The 16,083-nt window shown below is 42.8% G+C and overlaps 1 protein-coding gene across 4 annotated transcripts in view; it reads right to left on the bottom strand.

Moving 5' to 3' along the window:
• Window positions 1-16,083, bottom strand: part of WASL (WASP like actin nucleation promoting factor) — a 49,948-nt gene that overhangs the window by 20,686 nt on the left and 13,179 nt on the right. For all 4 annotated transcript variants that reach the window (XM_053255828.1, XM_053255829.1, XM_053255830.1 and 1 more), the window contains exons 2-3: window positions 1,580-1,714; window positions 675-761 (exon numbers count right to left, since the gene is read on the bottom strand). In XM_053255828.1, the coding sequence (XP_053111803.1) occupies window positions 675-761; window positions 1,580-1,714 (222 nt within the window). The remainder of the gene's footprint in view (window positions 1-674; window positions 762-1,579; window positions 1,715-16,083) is intronic.

The raw sequence follows: 16,083 nt of genomic DNA, 5'->3' as shown, positions 1-16,083 counted from the left end.
GGGGCTACAGTAAATGAAAGGATATTGGTAGAATCAGGGAGCCCACAGTGAGCAAACAAAATTGCCTTTCTACCTGTGCTAGGCCCTGTTGAATTAGTTTAAAGTAAGGTTTCAAATAGAAATAAGAAATAATTTGAAATTGCACAACCCATACTACCACCTAATTGGACAATTAAAATGGATGGTGTTTCAGGTACAGGGATCAACAAGTCTGGCAAGCCTTGGTGAGCAAGGATTTGTGGCTGCCAGGTCCCCCCATTATGGGACAGGATTTCATCCATTACCTCATGCTGCACCTCACATGAGGATGATGTGAGGTGAGTATAAAGGTAAAGCTGTGCTGTCAAGTCGGTGTCAACTCCTGGCAACCACAGAGCCATGGGGTTTTCTTTGGTAGAATACAGGAGGGCTTTACTATTGCCATCTCCCATGCCATATGAGATGATGCCTTTCAGCAACTTTCTATATCGCTGCTAATCGATATAGGAGTTTCTCATATTCTGGGAAACACACCAGCGGGGATTTGAACCAACAGCCTCCTGCTTTCTAGGCAGGTTACTTCCCTACTGTGCCATTAGGTGGCTCCGTGGTGAGTATACCTATGAGTATTTTAGGAGAAAGCACAAAAGTTTCTGAAGTATACAAGAAATATATAACACAGTGAAAAAACTTACATCTCCAGCAAAGGTATGAAAATAAGCTCTAGGAGTATTATATACAAAGTTATTATACAATTCTTGTTCCCATAATTGCTTTCCATCCTGGAAAAAAAAAAAAAAACGAGATACAGATATTGAAATAAAGCAATTATAGCCACATTCTGATGAGTTGTCTACAAGTTAACAAAAACCAAATTTCTTGCACCCTCTCACATATTTTAGATTGTGAGCCCCTTTGGGGACAGGGAGCCATCTTATTTATTTATTTCTTTTCTATGTAAACCAATTTACAAACTTTTGTTGAAAAGTGGTATATAAGTATTTGTTGTAGTAGTATCTGCACCTCAGATTCCTATCAGACTCTGTTGCTATCTCCTTGAAAAGCAAAGTGGTAGGGCTATCTTGAGGAGAGCAGTAAGTTCCAATAAGATATGGAAATGTGCTACAACTACACACACTTTACACAGTCCCGACATTCATCGCTCACAACAATGTCATGGATTAGCACAGAGGTTGTTTGAACAAATATGGCCAAGATTCTTCAGAGATGGGATGAGTGTACAAGGAGAACATGTGAGATTTACTTTAGCAGTTCTTGATGAATGGATATGGAACCTTTTGAAGTGTGCATCAGCTTGTCTGTTCAACAATGAGAAAGTTTGCAGTCATCAAGAAGTCAAGTTCTGGCTTTGCACATGGTTCTCTCTCTCTCTCTCTCTCTCGTCCACATCTCTCTTTGGAACCATGAGGAATCTGTTTCTTATGTTGTAACATGCACTACACATTCATTTCTGTTTCTATAGAGTTTAATAGTTGACACACATAGATAGCAGTTGCTTCTAGGTATATGCAATCCATTTACCTTTTCATATCAGCACCATGACTCTATATAAGAACTGGAAAGAAGAAGAGATCCTTACCTTGATATCAAATATTCTGATAAAATAAGACCTTTGTGGATTGTCTTTTACAAGGCAGGCGACACCACAGCACTTCTTTGACCACATGGCATTGCGATCTGCTGCATAAATCTGAATAACTGCAGAACACATTGTCTGAAAAGAAGAAAAGTACATTAAGGCTTAGAGCTCATTGTCCTACTATATGAAAGGCACCCCTAGTCCCTCCCCGGTATCAGAAAACAATGTCCGTTTTGGTCAATGCCACAATTCTTAAATCTTAAATGCCACAATTCTTCATCTGGGGGAAGATTCCTTGTTACATTTTGATGTACTTTGTGATGTTTAGTGTGCAAGCCACTTTGGCTCTGATAAGTCTACCAGATAAATTAATTGTGGGAGTTAAGTTGATGGTTTGAGTACTTTTTTTCTACTGTTCTAGTCACGTTGGGTTGTTTGGTTTCCTTTGTACAATTCTTAACCAGGCATCACCTAGAACACACACAAGGGAAAAGACTGCTGCATTTATCTGTTAAAACTGTATGCTATTTTCAGACTAATATATTCTTGTCAGTAATAGTTTGGTGACCTTCATTCAAAAGATTCTACAAGCCCAACTCAGCCTGCTACTACTGGGGAGCAAGGCTTCATGGGGATTTGACACACACAGGATTTAATGCAGCCAAGAACCAATAGTTAGAAGCTGACCTCCAGCAATATTTAGTGAAAATGTCCTGTTTAGAGGACAAGTCTATCTAGCTCAGCTAGGGTTCTTAGGTAAACCAAGCATTCCTAATAAAGCGCTACAAAGCTTAAAGAACAATGGCAATTGTACAACAATTTTCAGTAATGAATTTAGTTGCAGCTGTTAGTCTCGCAAGTCATAGACCTGAAGCAGGTGAAAAATGTGGTAAGAACATCTAACCTCACTATCTGGCATGGGGAGGATAGCAATCCTAATCCAGAATGGAATTCTTCAAATACTTCTGAAACGCATTTCCCCCTCTTATCTGTTTATGGTCTCTCTTTATGACAAGAAGTATGACAAGAAGTATGGCAGCATGCAGTTGTTCAAACTACATGCTTAGCTTGCACACTGTATAAGGTACTAGCTAATATTACTCTACAATAAAATTCTACAAAGATCTGTGCAGGATATAAGATACTTTCCTTTCAGACCTTCACGAACAGTAATATTTAGAGATAGAATTTGTCATGCAGAGTCACAGGCTCAAGTTAACAACAAACACACGTACTGTTTTGGTGAAGTATTCTTTATTACCATGGGTACAAAAAAATACCTGCAAAGATTAAGAAGCAGTTTGGAAGGAAAGAATGCTAGACCTGGGACCACCAATGAGAGAAAATACCTTGTGTTTCACTCTCCCTCTTCTACCCAGATCCAGACAAAGGTTACATAAAAGATGTCAGGGCTCAAGCCTACCTGGACATTGTAGCTTCTAATTTGAGAGCCATTGCACCAGTAAGGGGCTGCTGGTTATGATTAGAAACTAAAGAAGTCAAATGGGGCTCAGTCACACACATAGGAGAAGCCTGTTTCTTGCTCCAAAGCACTGTATATGGAGCCATTTTCAAGGTACCAGAGCTGAGAGGGCATCTGGATGTTTGCATGCATCTGGATGGGTGCCTCTGCTTATTATATTTGCTTCTGTTCTGAAAAACTCAAACATTTGCTAGACTACAATTTATAGGCTTCATTACAACTCTAGTTCTGCAACACTAGATACCATACGCTATTTGTATTCCTATTTCAAGGTTCATGGAAGTCTGAACACTACTGGCAGAACTTTTGATTTATTCAGAACAGGCTTACCATCTGAAGAACTAGAGCAGCCAACATGAATAAGACATCTGAAAATCAGACAAATTCCAAATTATGACAACTAAACACAGATTCTTAAACTTCCACTGAACACATTCTACTCAGATTGCTTTGAGAGATATACATAAAAGCTGGATACAGTATTCCAAACACCACAAATACAATTTCTTTTGAGAATAGAACTTTAGGTGGGTTTTTTTGGTGTTTTTTTTTAAACTATCAATTATGGCATTATAATGCTGCAAGAGCAAATGTGCCAATATTTTTCAAAAGAACTAGATTCGATATTGGGAAACTAACATCTTCAAATCTTTGAAAAGCTTTCAGCTAGTTATCTCTAATATCTAGCACATGAAACTGAAGTTCTGCAAAAAATGAATATTTAACTTGTTCTTAAAATTTCTCAAAGTTGTTATCAAAAATGCAATGACTGTTTAGCAGAAATTTCCACTTAATATAGAACATTTACCTTCAAATATACTGAAGTACCTTTGATACATGATCTGACTTATCCCAATTTTAAAAACATTTTATTCGACAGATACTATTCTTGTTTCTACTGTATATGTAATTTAGAAAAATTTCCATTATACTGTGAAAAATTTTCAATCCAGCATTATTCCACATCACTTATTTCAAAGTGTACACACTGTATTTACCCGAACAGAACAAGAGTCTGAATGTGATGCCTTTTTAAAAGTAGGAGATATATAGGTTATATCTGTATCAATCCAAAAGAAAGATGACTCCCACACCCCATACTTACCGGGAAATTGGGAGAAAAACCTTAGCTTAGATGTGGGTAAATATGGTATATGAGTTCTGCTAAGTGCCTCAACTCTGATCACGAGCTTTAACTGTCAATATAATGATTCAACAGATCACCAAGCACTCAACAACCAGCATACCAAGTTGGCCAAAGATTTATGTTTGTTCTCCGAATAGCAACTGATCTGGATAAAGACCGGATAAAGTTCAGATCTTTATCAGTCTTTACTAGTTGTCCTTTCATAAGAAAAAAATCTATATATTTAATTCTCCTGGGTGTGCCTTGGAATGTGCATCCCAGCACCCAGCTGATTGGCTGAGGCGCACCCAGGAGGCCAGAGGCGGTGGTGGGCCCAGCTGTGGAGGTAAGCAGCGGCTGCAGGCTCAGCCGCAGAGGCAGCACTCAGCTCGGCAGCCTGGGCCCAGCCACGGAGGCGGCCGGAGACTGGGGCAGAAGTGGGGGGAGAGGTAACTGCCAGCCCTGAAGAGCACACAGATGCTCTGTGCGGGGTTGGCTAGTAAGCTTTCTATTTTACAATGGAATAGAGTGGCCAACATGCATGCAGCCAAAGCAATGGCATCCACAATTCTGAAGTATGAAGAGTCTCACAACTGGTTGCCCAAACAAACACGGGGACCTAACAGAAAGGGGAAGAAAAATATAACTCAATATCTTTCCTACTGTCTGCTATCTTGAGAGGGACACCAAGAGGGTGGCTCTCATCTGCAAGGTTAAAGGATCCTATTTGTAAAGATATTGCCATGGTGGGAGTCAGGAACATAGTGGGGTGCCAAATGGGCACTAAGGTCAGTGGACTAGCAACCAACTTTCAAAGCCAGGAGAGCACTCACGCACAGTATTTTTGTGTCTAATTAGGCTGATACACACCATCTACCTGCCACGTTACAAATGAATCACAAGCGCAATGATCCTGACAAGAGATGTGCAGATCGATTCAAGTTAAAATAGACTTGATCTTGAATTGGGCCTTTTGAGTTTTGAGTTATTTGAACTTAAAATGAAATGCCTTTAAAATAAAGGGCCTGATTCAAACACAAATTGGCCCTGATTCGAGCACCATTCTGGCAGGCTTCCCCGCTTGATTACTGGTTTTCTGACATTGGCTTCCAATTGGTCTGAGATCTCCTTGCTTCTTGGTTTGCTTGTTATCATACAAATCAAGTCATGGGCAACTGTGCCCCCATTGGCTGGAGGAGGGAGGAGAGATGGGGAACAAAAAATAGGAGGAGGATTTCAAAATGTTTTCAAAGGGCCTGAGGAGGGGTGGCAGACAGACAGAGAGAGAGAGAGAGAGAGAGAGAGAGAGAGAGAGAGAGAGAGAGAGAGAGCCCTTGAAGGGGCATCAGGAGAGGAGGAAGGTTTGATTTTGTGGTTTTCTTTTCTCAACACTGAGTATAATAGGATGTGCTATTGCTGCTATATTATTAACTATCTGGTTTTGCTGGATTTCAGATTGACAAAGGCAGAACTTGGGTGCCTTCCTTCCTTCCTTGAGTGGTGGTTTGGTCTGTTCGTGAGATGGTGTTGTGGTGAGAAATGGACAGTGGCAGCTCAGCGGTAAGTAATATTTTATTGGTGACTGCTTTGAGATGAGCCCCATGTCTAGCCTTGGGACTAACTTGTGCTTCACTCACTGCTCTAATATCTGCATTGTAATGTGTACTCAGTCGAAATGGGGCTGAAGATGTTCTAGTTGAACTTATGGCTATGCTTGCTGCGAAGGGTACTGCTGTGGCAGCTGCTGCAATGCTAGGAAGTAAGGAATCAAAATTGTGTGAGAGAGCAACTTGTGCCAATGATGTTACTGCAGCTTGCAGTGGATTTTGTATCAGCGATTCTGACTAGTTTTGGACTGTGTTTGAAAAAATGTGTGGTGTTCTGTGTTGGGAGGGACAGATTCCTTTAACTATGTGGTTCTAATCTGCAGTGTTTTGCAAGGCAGGGACACAAAAAAAAATTGCAGTGCAAAACTTGCCATGTGTAATCTGTGAGTGCAGTTTGTTTCAGCCATAGAGAAAAATGGGAAACTCAAAACACCCCATTGCTCCCCATGGATAGGTCCTAGGGACACCAAAGTGGGTTGGGTGGTAAGGCATGGGCGCTTCCTACTACCCAACCCACAAAAAGAATGACCAAGTGGGCAATTAAATATTTTTTGGGAGGAAGGTTAAAAATTTGTTAAAAGTCACTCGTGGGAAGCACCCATCATGCCCTACCACCCAACCCACATTGGTGTCTCTTGGACCTATCCATGAAGGACAATGAGGTATTCTCAGTTGCCCATGGCTAAATCACTTTAATCAATTTGAGGTTGATTTGTTGAAAGAGCTGGCTTGGCTGATGTTTGGAATAATTGGTTCTAGGATTTTATGATTCAATTCAAGCTTGAATCAAATTGCAAAATCCAATTCATGCACACCTCTAATTCTGACCTCAGTGATTCAGTGAAGGACCAAGGGTGGTGGAGGTCCAAGGCAGTCTTGAACTGCAGATCTGACTGGCAAGCCCACACACAGAATCACTCAAGGATAGTGATTTCAGATAAAGATGGTGACTCAGCAGTCCAGTGATTCAGCTTTAGGGAAAGGGACTTAAACATAAGCACAGGCACAAGGACGGACATAACTTCAGGGCAGTTCAGATTAGGCCTTGCCACCATGATCCCACATCCAAAGGGTGCACATGCATTTAGAAACAAAGACTACTTTTATTTCTCAGATGCCCTAGTGAAGAAGAAATTATTAAAATCTTTATTGAGAGATGAGAGACATGAGTTGGAAAGTTGCTCTTCAGGTGGAACACCAAAACAGAATAGCTCTGCCATGCCAAATTTAATTATCTGTCTTGGAGCTTGCCTTGATTGCATTTTAGGGTTCAGTTACGCAGTCTCTCAGGACTTTTATCTTTTGTTATAAAGACCTGTTTACTCCAAATGGCAATAATGGAATATTAACAACTCTACTTAGATGTGCTAGTAGCACTCCTCTTATTTTGAATTCTGCTTGGCCTTCTCCAAGATTTTTTTAAACAATTTATAAGAAGTCAAAGATGTTTCTCATAATTTTAGAATGTTTAGTAGCATCTGTGAAAACTACTGATCTTCCTTATGCCTTGAAACAGCCACTAATCTGGCTGGGTTCTAGAGTATGGTATTCTTGACAGGTAAGTATTTTTTTTTTAAAATTAAAACCCCCCCACAAACCTATGACAGACCATTGTTGATTATTTCACCAATCACACGCTGGTCAAATGTTGTCCAAGAATGGTCAAGTACTTAAACTGTTAGTTTATTAAAACTGTAATAAAGAGGCAGATTTGTACTAACACCCAAACAGGTTAACATAAAAGATTATAAAAGAATGAAATCAAGATCTAAACAATTGTAAGAAGTTAATACAATACGAACTAGCAATATTCTACAAAAGTATATGTATGAAAACAATACTCAAGACATTAGTTCTTGGAAGTTTTATTCCTGAATGTCAAGGAAAGCAGTTTTAAGACTTTAGATACATGAAATAAAAATAAATATAGAACCTAAGATGACAAAACATCCATTTTAAAAGAGAGCCAGCGTGGTGTAGTGGTTAGAGTGCTAGACTAGGACCGGGGAGACCTGAGTTCAAATCCCTATTCAGCCATGATACTAGCTGGGTGACTCTGGGCCAGTCACTTCTCTCTCAGCCTAATCTACTTCACAGGGTTGTTGAGAAAGAGAAACTCAAGTATGTAGTACACCGCTTTGGGCTCCTTGGAGGAAGAGCGGGATATAAATGTAATAATAATAATAATAATTATTATTATTATAAAATCTGCTTATCCATTTTTAAATCTGAAAGTAGAGCAGGGTGTTGGCTGCTATAAATTAAGAGAATGTACACAGGAAGGATCGTCACCTTAAGTGGTACAGCAGGGAAATGCTTGATTAACAAGCAGAAGGTTGCCGGTTCGAATCCCCATTGCTACTATATCAGGCAGAAGCAATATACGAAGATGCTGAAAGGCACCATCTCATACTGCATGGGATGAGGCAATGGTAAACCCCTCCTGTATTCTACCAAAGACAACCACAGGGCTCTGTGGGCACCAGGAGTCGAAATTGACTTGATGGCACACTTTACCTTTACACAGGAAGGAGGCACCCCAACTTCTGCAGGTCTCACTCTGGTTTTCTTTTAAATGGAACAGTTAGAGAAACAGGGAACATAGGAAACTGCCATATACTGAGTCAGACCATTGGTCTATCTAGCTCAGTATTGTCTTCACAGATTGGCAGTGGCTTCTCCAAGGTTGCAGGCAGGAATCTCTCTTAGCCCTATCTTGGAGAAGCCAGAGAGGGAACTTGAAACCTTCTGCTCTTCCCAGAGCGGCTTCATCCCCTGAGGGGAATATCTTGCAGTGCTCACACATCAAGTCCCATTCAGATGCAACCAGGGCAGACCCTGCTTAGCTATGGGGACAAGTCATGCTTGCTACCACAAGACCAGCTCTCCTCTCCATACCACTTACATAATCCCATGAAACTGAGTGCAGTTGTCTGGCCACAATCAAATCAGCAGACAATTCGAATCAGTCACAGAAAGTGGGGCGGAGAAAACTCTTCAGTTTTATTTTAGGCCCTTCATCCAGCTTTTATTTGAAGAAAAAAAAGTCTCTAGCCTTATAGAAAAAGGGAAAATAGATAGCATAGTACAGGGCTTGACAAAACCCAAAAACCCAGTTATGGTGCCTAGAAATTTAACAGCAGCATCTAGGCTTAGATATTCAGAGGTGGAATTATTTAATAAAACCTTTATTTGTTCCAAGCAGCCCAGTTTCTGTTCCGAGTATGTTACTTGTAAATGGTATGAGAGGTCATTTATCCTTCTGCTCCACAGTGTAAGATAATTTTGTCAAGTGTCCAGTGTCTGGCTCCCAAATTTGTAGGCTGGCTCTTGGATCCAAAGAAAGTGTGTCAAGGCCTGGTATAGTAGTCAACTAATCAGTAAAATTATATCTGCACTTGGATTCCATTCTTTTGGCCAAGGCATTAGACTGACAAACATACACCTGGGCATTTAAAAAGAGTTTTATCAAAAGTGATTTTAAAAAACAGCAGTTACGTCTTTCATTTAGGTTTTTGCTATTTTGCATTGACTGTGACTTATGAGCTGCCTTCCAGTATGTTTAAGTCTACCATTACCAAGTTATTTTGTTACAGCACATAGTCAATTTCCCAGTCCATTGACAATATGTAACTGTATGGTTCAGGCAGACATTCAAAACTTAGGCTAAACACTGCTACTTGGCCACAACAAGAACTATCTTCTTCCACATGAGCCTGCTCAAACTGTATGTATCTTCATATTGTATTGAGATACCTCTCTGACTACCAGAGAGGGCTGTCATTTGTGGCATCCCAGAAATGGATCACCCTCCTGAATTACTACTACTGTGACGACTACTATGAATATTTATGGACTGATTTTCAACAAAAGTTCCCAAAGCAGTTTACATAGATATATACCAAGTCTGATGTTTTTATAACTCCAGGTGAAGACCTTTTTATTGCCAGGCCTTCCAACAAGTTACGGAGGTTGGTTTTATTGAATCTACAAGATAAGCACTGTTCCCTCTAAGGTGTGCACACGCTCACAAGTTTTTGGATGTCTGCACAGTTCATTTTAGATCCTGCTCTGGTTGAATCAGGAAGGCCCCATTTTGAATGCAGGTGCACTAACATTGCCTTGATACTGCCGCAAAGAGATGAAAAAAAATTAGAGGGACCACTGGGTAGAAGTGATTGTGTGGAAGCAAGGCAGGAGGAAAAGCTACCTAGAATTTGCTCTTACCTTGGTTCCACACAACTGAAAATTGGGAGCACACACAGCTCCCAAACACAGAACACAGTTTTTGTGAACCCAGTTTTTGATTGGGTGAATGACCTCAAAATATTGTATAGAACAAGAAATTCAATTATAACAAAGACTAACAAAACAACAACCACCACCAGCAGCACACACACATAAAACTAGCATAAGATTTTCTAACTAATTAAATTTTTTTCAATTAAAAGCCAGCCTGAACAAATGAGTTTTATGTGTGGGGGACTTGTTGCCAGAGCCCCTCTAATAGGGAATTTCACTTCTGAAAGGGACTCATCCCAGCAAGTCAGATCTGTGCACACAGTGAAGCAGTAGAATAGAACTGAGATGAACATCTTAGGATCCAGGCAGGTATACATAGGCGAAGGCAGTCCTTAAGTATGTGGTCATACAAACTTTAAAGGCAACAAGCAGCACTTTGAATTTTACCTGGGACCAGAGACACTAACCGATTATAGATGTGAAGTGACTGGAGCACAACTTCTACCTGTTTCTCATAAGATTTTTTTTTTTTTTTGCAACCATTGTCAGTAGAACACCACACTGATCCCCATTTAACACAGAACCCCATCATGGACCAACACACAATGGATAAACTCAATTTAAGTCTTCCCAACTTTTCCTACCCAGTCTGTGGCTTAATTACAGAGATAGCCTGGCCACTATTTGGCAAGCTCCAGAGCAAAGTATTGAAATTCATTATGTGGGGCTGCCTTTGAAGACTGACTAGAACAGCAACTGAACATACAACTGCCAGCCTACTAACCAGGACTAGGAACACGTCTCAAGGGTGCTGCAAGAGCTCCTCTGGCAATTTCCCCCAAATACAATTCAAAGCATTGGTGCCCATCTTTAAAGTACTGTATGGACCTGGGTGCAGCCACCTAATGGCGCAGTGGAGAAGTAACTGGCCTAGAGAGCAAGAGGCTGTCGGTTTGAATCGCCGCGGGTGTGTTTCCCAGAATATGGGAAACTCCTATATCGGGCCACAGCGATATAGGAAGGTGCTGAAAGGCATCATCTCATTCTGCACGGGAGATGGCAATGGTAAACCCCTCCTGTATTCTACCAAGATGGCTCTGTGGTCACCAGGAGTAAACACTGACTCAACGGCACAACCTTTCCTTTCCCCCACTTTATGGACCCGGGTACCTGAAGAAATGCCACATCTACCTGCCTATGTACTGGTGTCATCTTTGGAAGCCCCCCCTGTCAGAGGTGAAGTGGGTGATGATTGGGGAATGGATTTCTTGCTTGTAGAAATCTGTTTTGTGGAAGTCTTCCCCCAGGAAGGTTCATTTGGAGGCTACTCTGTCTTTTCAGTGACAGGAAACCATTTTTTAATTTTTCCAGGCCTTTTAACTTTTGAGGAGAAAGTTTTAATATTGCTAGTTTTTACCTGTTATATTTTGTATAGTTTTTATGATGATTTTTAATAGTCTGTGTTAACCACCCCGGGAATAGTTTACTGAAGGACAAAACAGAAAGGAACATTGGTCTTACCGTGAAGGGTTTTTTCCCCCCTGTGTCTGGAGCTCATCATATATGGGTTGCAGACTGAGCATGCTCAAGAGACAGGACTGAAGTTTGAAGAGAACTTCCTGCCACCGGGAGGTGCCCATACTCAAGTTCTGGGCCTGTAGAGAAGAGCGGCCTTGAGAGGAGAGAGCTATCTGGAGAGTTGACAGTGAAAGGAAAAGGCTGAATAAAAAAAAGACATCACAAATAGAAATGCCAAAAAAAGAGGAAGGGATATAACTAGTACTGAGTACCCTAGGAGCTGATTCCACCCACACAGTATCAAAAGACATCCTATCCAACCAGAAGGGAGGAATGCAGAAGAATAAATGACAAGAGTACATCCAGGTGGGCATGATGAGCTCCAGACACAGGGGAAAAAGAACCCTTCATGGTAAGACCAATATTCCTTTTCCCCCTGTGCTGGAGCTCATCATATATGGGACGTGCCCAAGCGGAAGGATTGTGGGAGGAAGATGTACTATACAACTTGTTGTAACACTCATCGCCCAAAAGCTGCCTGAGATGCTGAGAAGGAAGGGATCTTGTAGTGTCAGATGAATGCAGTGATTGAGGACCACAATGCCACTTTACAAATGTCCAGCAGGGGATGCAGAAAAAGCAGCCGAGGCACTATGGGTGAAATGCGCAGTGACTCCGTCTGGAACAGGAAGGTTTAGTATCTTATACACGAGTCTGATGCATTCTGTAAGCCATCTAGCCAAAGTCAACTTAGATACTTTAAGGCCCCGAGAAGAGGGTGGAAAGCGATGAACAGCATGTCTGATTTGCAGAATTGTTCAGTGCGCTTGATGTAAGCACAAAGGGCCCTGCAGATGTCGGGTTTGTGCCACATCTTTTTTCTTCGGTGGACTGGAGCGGTCCAGAAGGCAGGGAGAACTATGTGTTGCAACCGGTAGAATGTCGAGTTGATCTTGAAAAGGAAGGGTGGGGTCTAATCCAAGAATGACAGTATTTGGCTGGAAGAGACACAGCTCCTTGAGGACAGATAGAGCACTGAGCTCCGAGACCCTGCGGGTGGAAGTAATAGCCACTCAAAACAGGACTTTGTAGGAGAGAGGTTTTAGACTGATGGTGGACAAGGGCTCGAATGGGGACTGGGTGACAATATTGAGGACTTTATTCAAGCTTGAGGAGGGGAAAACATTGAATAGGGGGGCAAATTGGATGCGCCCCTTAGTAAACGGGAGAAGGGGCAAGATACCTGGGCCTGAGATGTTGAGCATGGCTGAGGCTTGTCTTTTGAGTGCATTTTGGTGGAGCCGGAGACCCAAACCAGCTTGGAGAAAGGATAGAATCTCGGGAACTCTGGTCGAGAGTGGGTCCAGCTGCTTTCTGTGGGTCCACCTGGAAAAAACTGCTCAGGTGACTTGATAGATTCATTGGGTGGAAGGATGGCAAGATGCTAATATGATATCCTGTACTTGACTCAAATAGCCCTTAACTGCTAATCCTGAACGTTCTATGTCCAAGCTCAGAGTTGGAGTCACCCTGGCACCGGGTGAAGAATGGGTCCTTGAGAGAGGAGATCCTTTCAACGATGGAGACACCGTGGAGGTCAGGTGGAGAGATGGATTAAGTCAGAAAACCACAGCCTCCTGGGCCAGTGAGCAGGGATGTGCACAAACCTGCTCGGAGGCCCTTTTACGGGCCTTCAAACAGGTTCAAACACCCGGCAGTTCGGCCAGTTTGAAGGTGGAGGGGATAACCTTAAGGGCAGGGGAGGGTGCACTTACTCCCCTCCATATTTTCCCCACTGGCGCTCTCCGGTCCAGCACTGTGACAACGTGCCTCCGTCACCCTGTCCTCTCCTCAGGCTGGAAGTGACTGGAAGTAACCCAGGTGCATGCACGCCCATGTCATGCTCGCTATTGCAAATGTGGGGGCATGCACATGACATGTGCGCATCGGGGTTACTTCCTGTAACTTGAGGTCTGAGGAGAAGACAGGGTGGTATGTTGCCACCCTACTTGACCGGTTTTACAGAGAGCACCAGCGGGGAAACCTTGGCCAGTGGGGAAAATGCAGCTGGGGGAGGGGAGTGCACCCTACCCCACCCTTAAAGTTATAACCGGCCCCAACGGTTCCGTGCACATCCCTACCAGAGAGGCACGATCAGAATAAACTGGACTAACTCTACAACCATCTTTCTGATGACCTTGGTGATGATGGCCATCGGAGGGAAGGCATACAGAAGGATGCGGAGCCAGAGGGCCTTGAGGAAGTTGGTCACTTCCTCTATCTGGGAATGGAAACAAGTGAAGAACTGTGGGAGCTGATGATTGTAGGCAGAGGCAAAAAATCTACTAGTGGTGTGCTGAGATGGAGGGTAAGTTGTTTGAAGACATTGGGATGGATTCTCCATTCCACCGGGTGCATCAGTTGGCAGCTGAGCCAATCTGCCTATTCATTTTCTATCTCGCTGAGGTGTTCCACATTTAGAGAAGGCAGGTCTCCGCTCACTGGAAGATAATTTTGGACATTAAGGTTCTGGACCTTGTGACGCCCTGTCGATTGATATGGGCTCTGGTAGTGAATTTGTCTGTGCTGAATAAGAGAAGATTGTCCTGAAGGAGGTGGGTGAATTCCAGTAGGGCAAGTCTTGTTGCCCTGAGCTCTAGCCAGTTTATGTTCCTTTTGGATTCTGTTGGTAACTTCCTGTGCTGGGGAATGATAGGAATGTGGAGGTATGCCTCTATAAGGTCAACTGATGCCAGGAAGTTGTTGGGGAGGATGGCCTCTTTGATAGTATGTAATGACTCCATCCTGAACTTCCTTTTCTTTATGCACTTGTTCAGTCGTTTGAGATCCAGGACAGCCCTCCAGGATCCACCTTTTTTTTGGCACCAGGATTAAAAGAGAGTAAATGTCGAAGCATCTTTCTGTGGAGGGAATGGCTTCGATCGCCCAAATCTGGAGAAGATGATGGATTGCCTGAGCCATCAGTTGACATTTGGTTTGATTGTGGGACAGTGGTGAAATCATGAAGGAGTCTGGGAAAGTAGAAATGAACTCTAGCGAGTATCTGTGGGAAACAGGGTCTATGACCTACTGGTCCTGCGTGGTAGACATCCAAGTGAGGGAGAAAAGAAAAAGTCTTCCCCCCCCGCCGCCATCCCAACGCATAGACAGTCAATGTTTTTTGTGTGGTTGGTTGTTAGAGGTGAAAGGTCTGAAGCCTTGGATGGCCTCGATTCCTGTGTCTCCTTTGGAACCTCCCAGTGCCTCTGCTGAGACAAAATTCCCTGTGTTGGAGTGAAAATTGCCCTGGAATTGTCTTTTGGAACTAAAAGATGAGTAAGAGGAGGTGGAACAAAAGGCCCGAGAGTGTCTCTGCGGGAGGAGGACATGGCTTTCTTCTTATCTCTGTTTTCCACCAGAACAGGTAGAAGAGATTTGAACCTGCAAGAGATTTGAACCTGCAAAGGGGGAAGATGTGAGTGCTAATTTCGACTTGGCATCCACTTGCCAAGATTTTAACCAAAGTGAGTGCCTAACAGCTACCCTGGCAGCCGACACCCTGGATGCCTGTTGAATGCAGTCTAGGCTGGAGTCTGCAGTTAGGACAGCCTCCTTGGCCAATTTATTAATACCCTGGAGCAATTTAACATTATATGACGGAACCAGTATGATGAGTTCTTTAGCACAGAGAACTGACTCCCTAGAAAAAACAGAATTGATAGTTGCAGCCCTTACGACGGCTGTAGAAGCCTCATGCACTTTAAGGAAAGAGTCACATTTTCTATTCTCCACAATTTTTAGCTACTCTTGCCCTTCAGTATTCAGAATAGACCCCCAAACCATTTGCGCTACCAGGTGGTCAATGCGGGACACTGCAAGGAGGGAAGAGACCTCTTGGGGGAGGTTGTAGTGTTTCTTAGGAAAGGTACCAAACAGCCTCAAGGCTGGTTGTTGCTATTCTGCCATTATGACATTGCAGGAAAGGGTGGAGAATGGTACAGTGGCAGTAGCAGATGAAGGAAAAAGCTTTTTATCTAGCTATAACAACAACAACAACAACAACAACAACTTCTATACCACCCTTCCAAAAATGGTTCAGGGCGGTTTACAAAGAGAAATAACAAACAAATAAGATGGCTCCCTGTCCCCAAAGGGCTCACATTCTAAAAAGAAACATAAGACACACAGCAGCAACAGTCACTGGAAGTACTGTGCTGGGGGTGAATAGGGCCAGTTACTCTCCCCCTGCTAAATAAAGAGAATCACCATGGTAAAAGGTGCCTCTTTGCCCAGTTAGATAGGGGTGACATCATTAATCACTCTCTTGCCTTTTGCTAACAGAACTTCTTACTCAGAGGATGTGAACAGGTGAGAGAAGATGGGAGGTGTTTGAGCAATCTCCTCGCTTGAAAGTCCCTCAGGATCAGAGCCATCTGGATTTAAGGGAGTAGGTGAACCAGAATGAGAGTCTGAGTTGGAAACAGGCGCAATGGCGGGGGGGGCGTGCATAGGGCCGGGTTGGAAGGAT

Source organism: Hemicordylus capensis, chromosome 5, assembly GCF_027244095.1.
Source record: "Hemicordylus capensis ecotype Gifberg chromosome 5, rHemCap1.1.pri, whole genome shotgun sequence".
Taxonomy (NCBI): domain Eukaryota; kingdom Metazoa; phylum Chordata; class Lepidosauria; order Squamata; family Cordylidae; genus Hemicordylus; species Hemicordylus capensis.
Note: the sequence above shows the minus strand (reverse complement) of the source record. Positions and strands in the feature narration are given on the sequence as shown.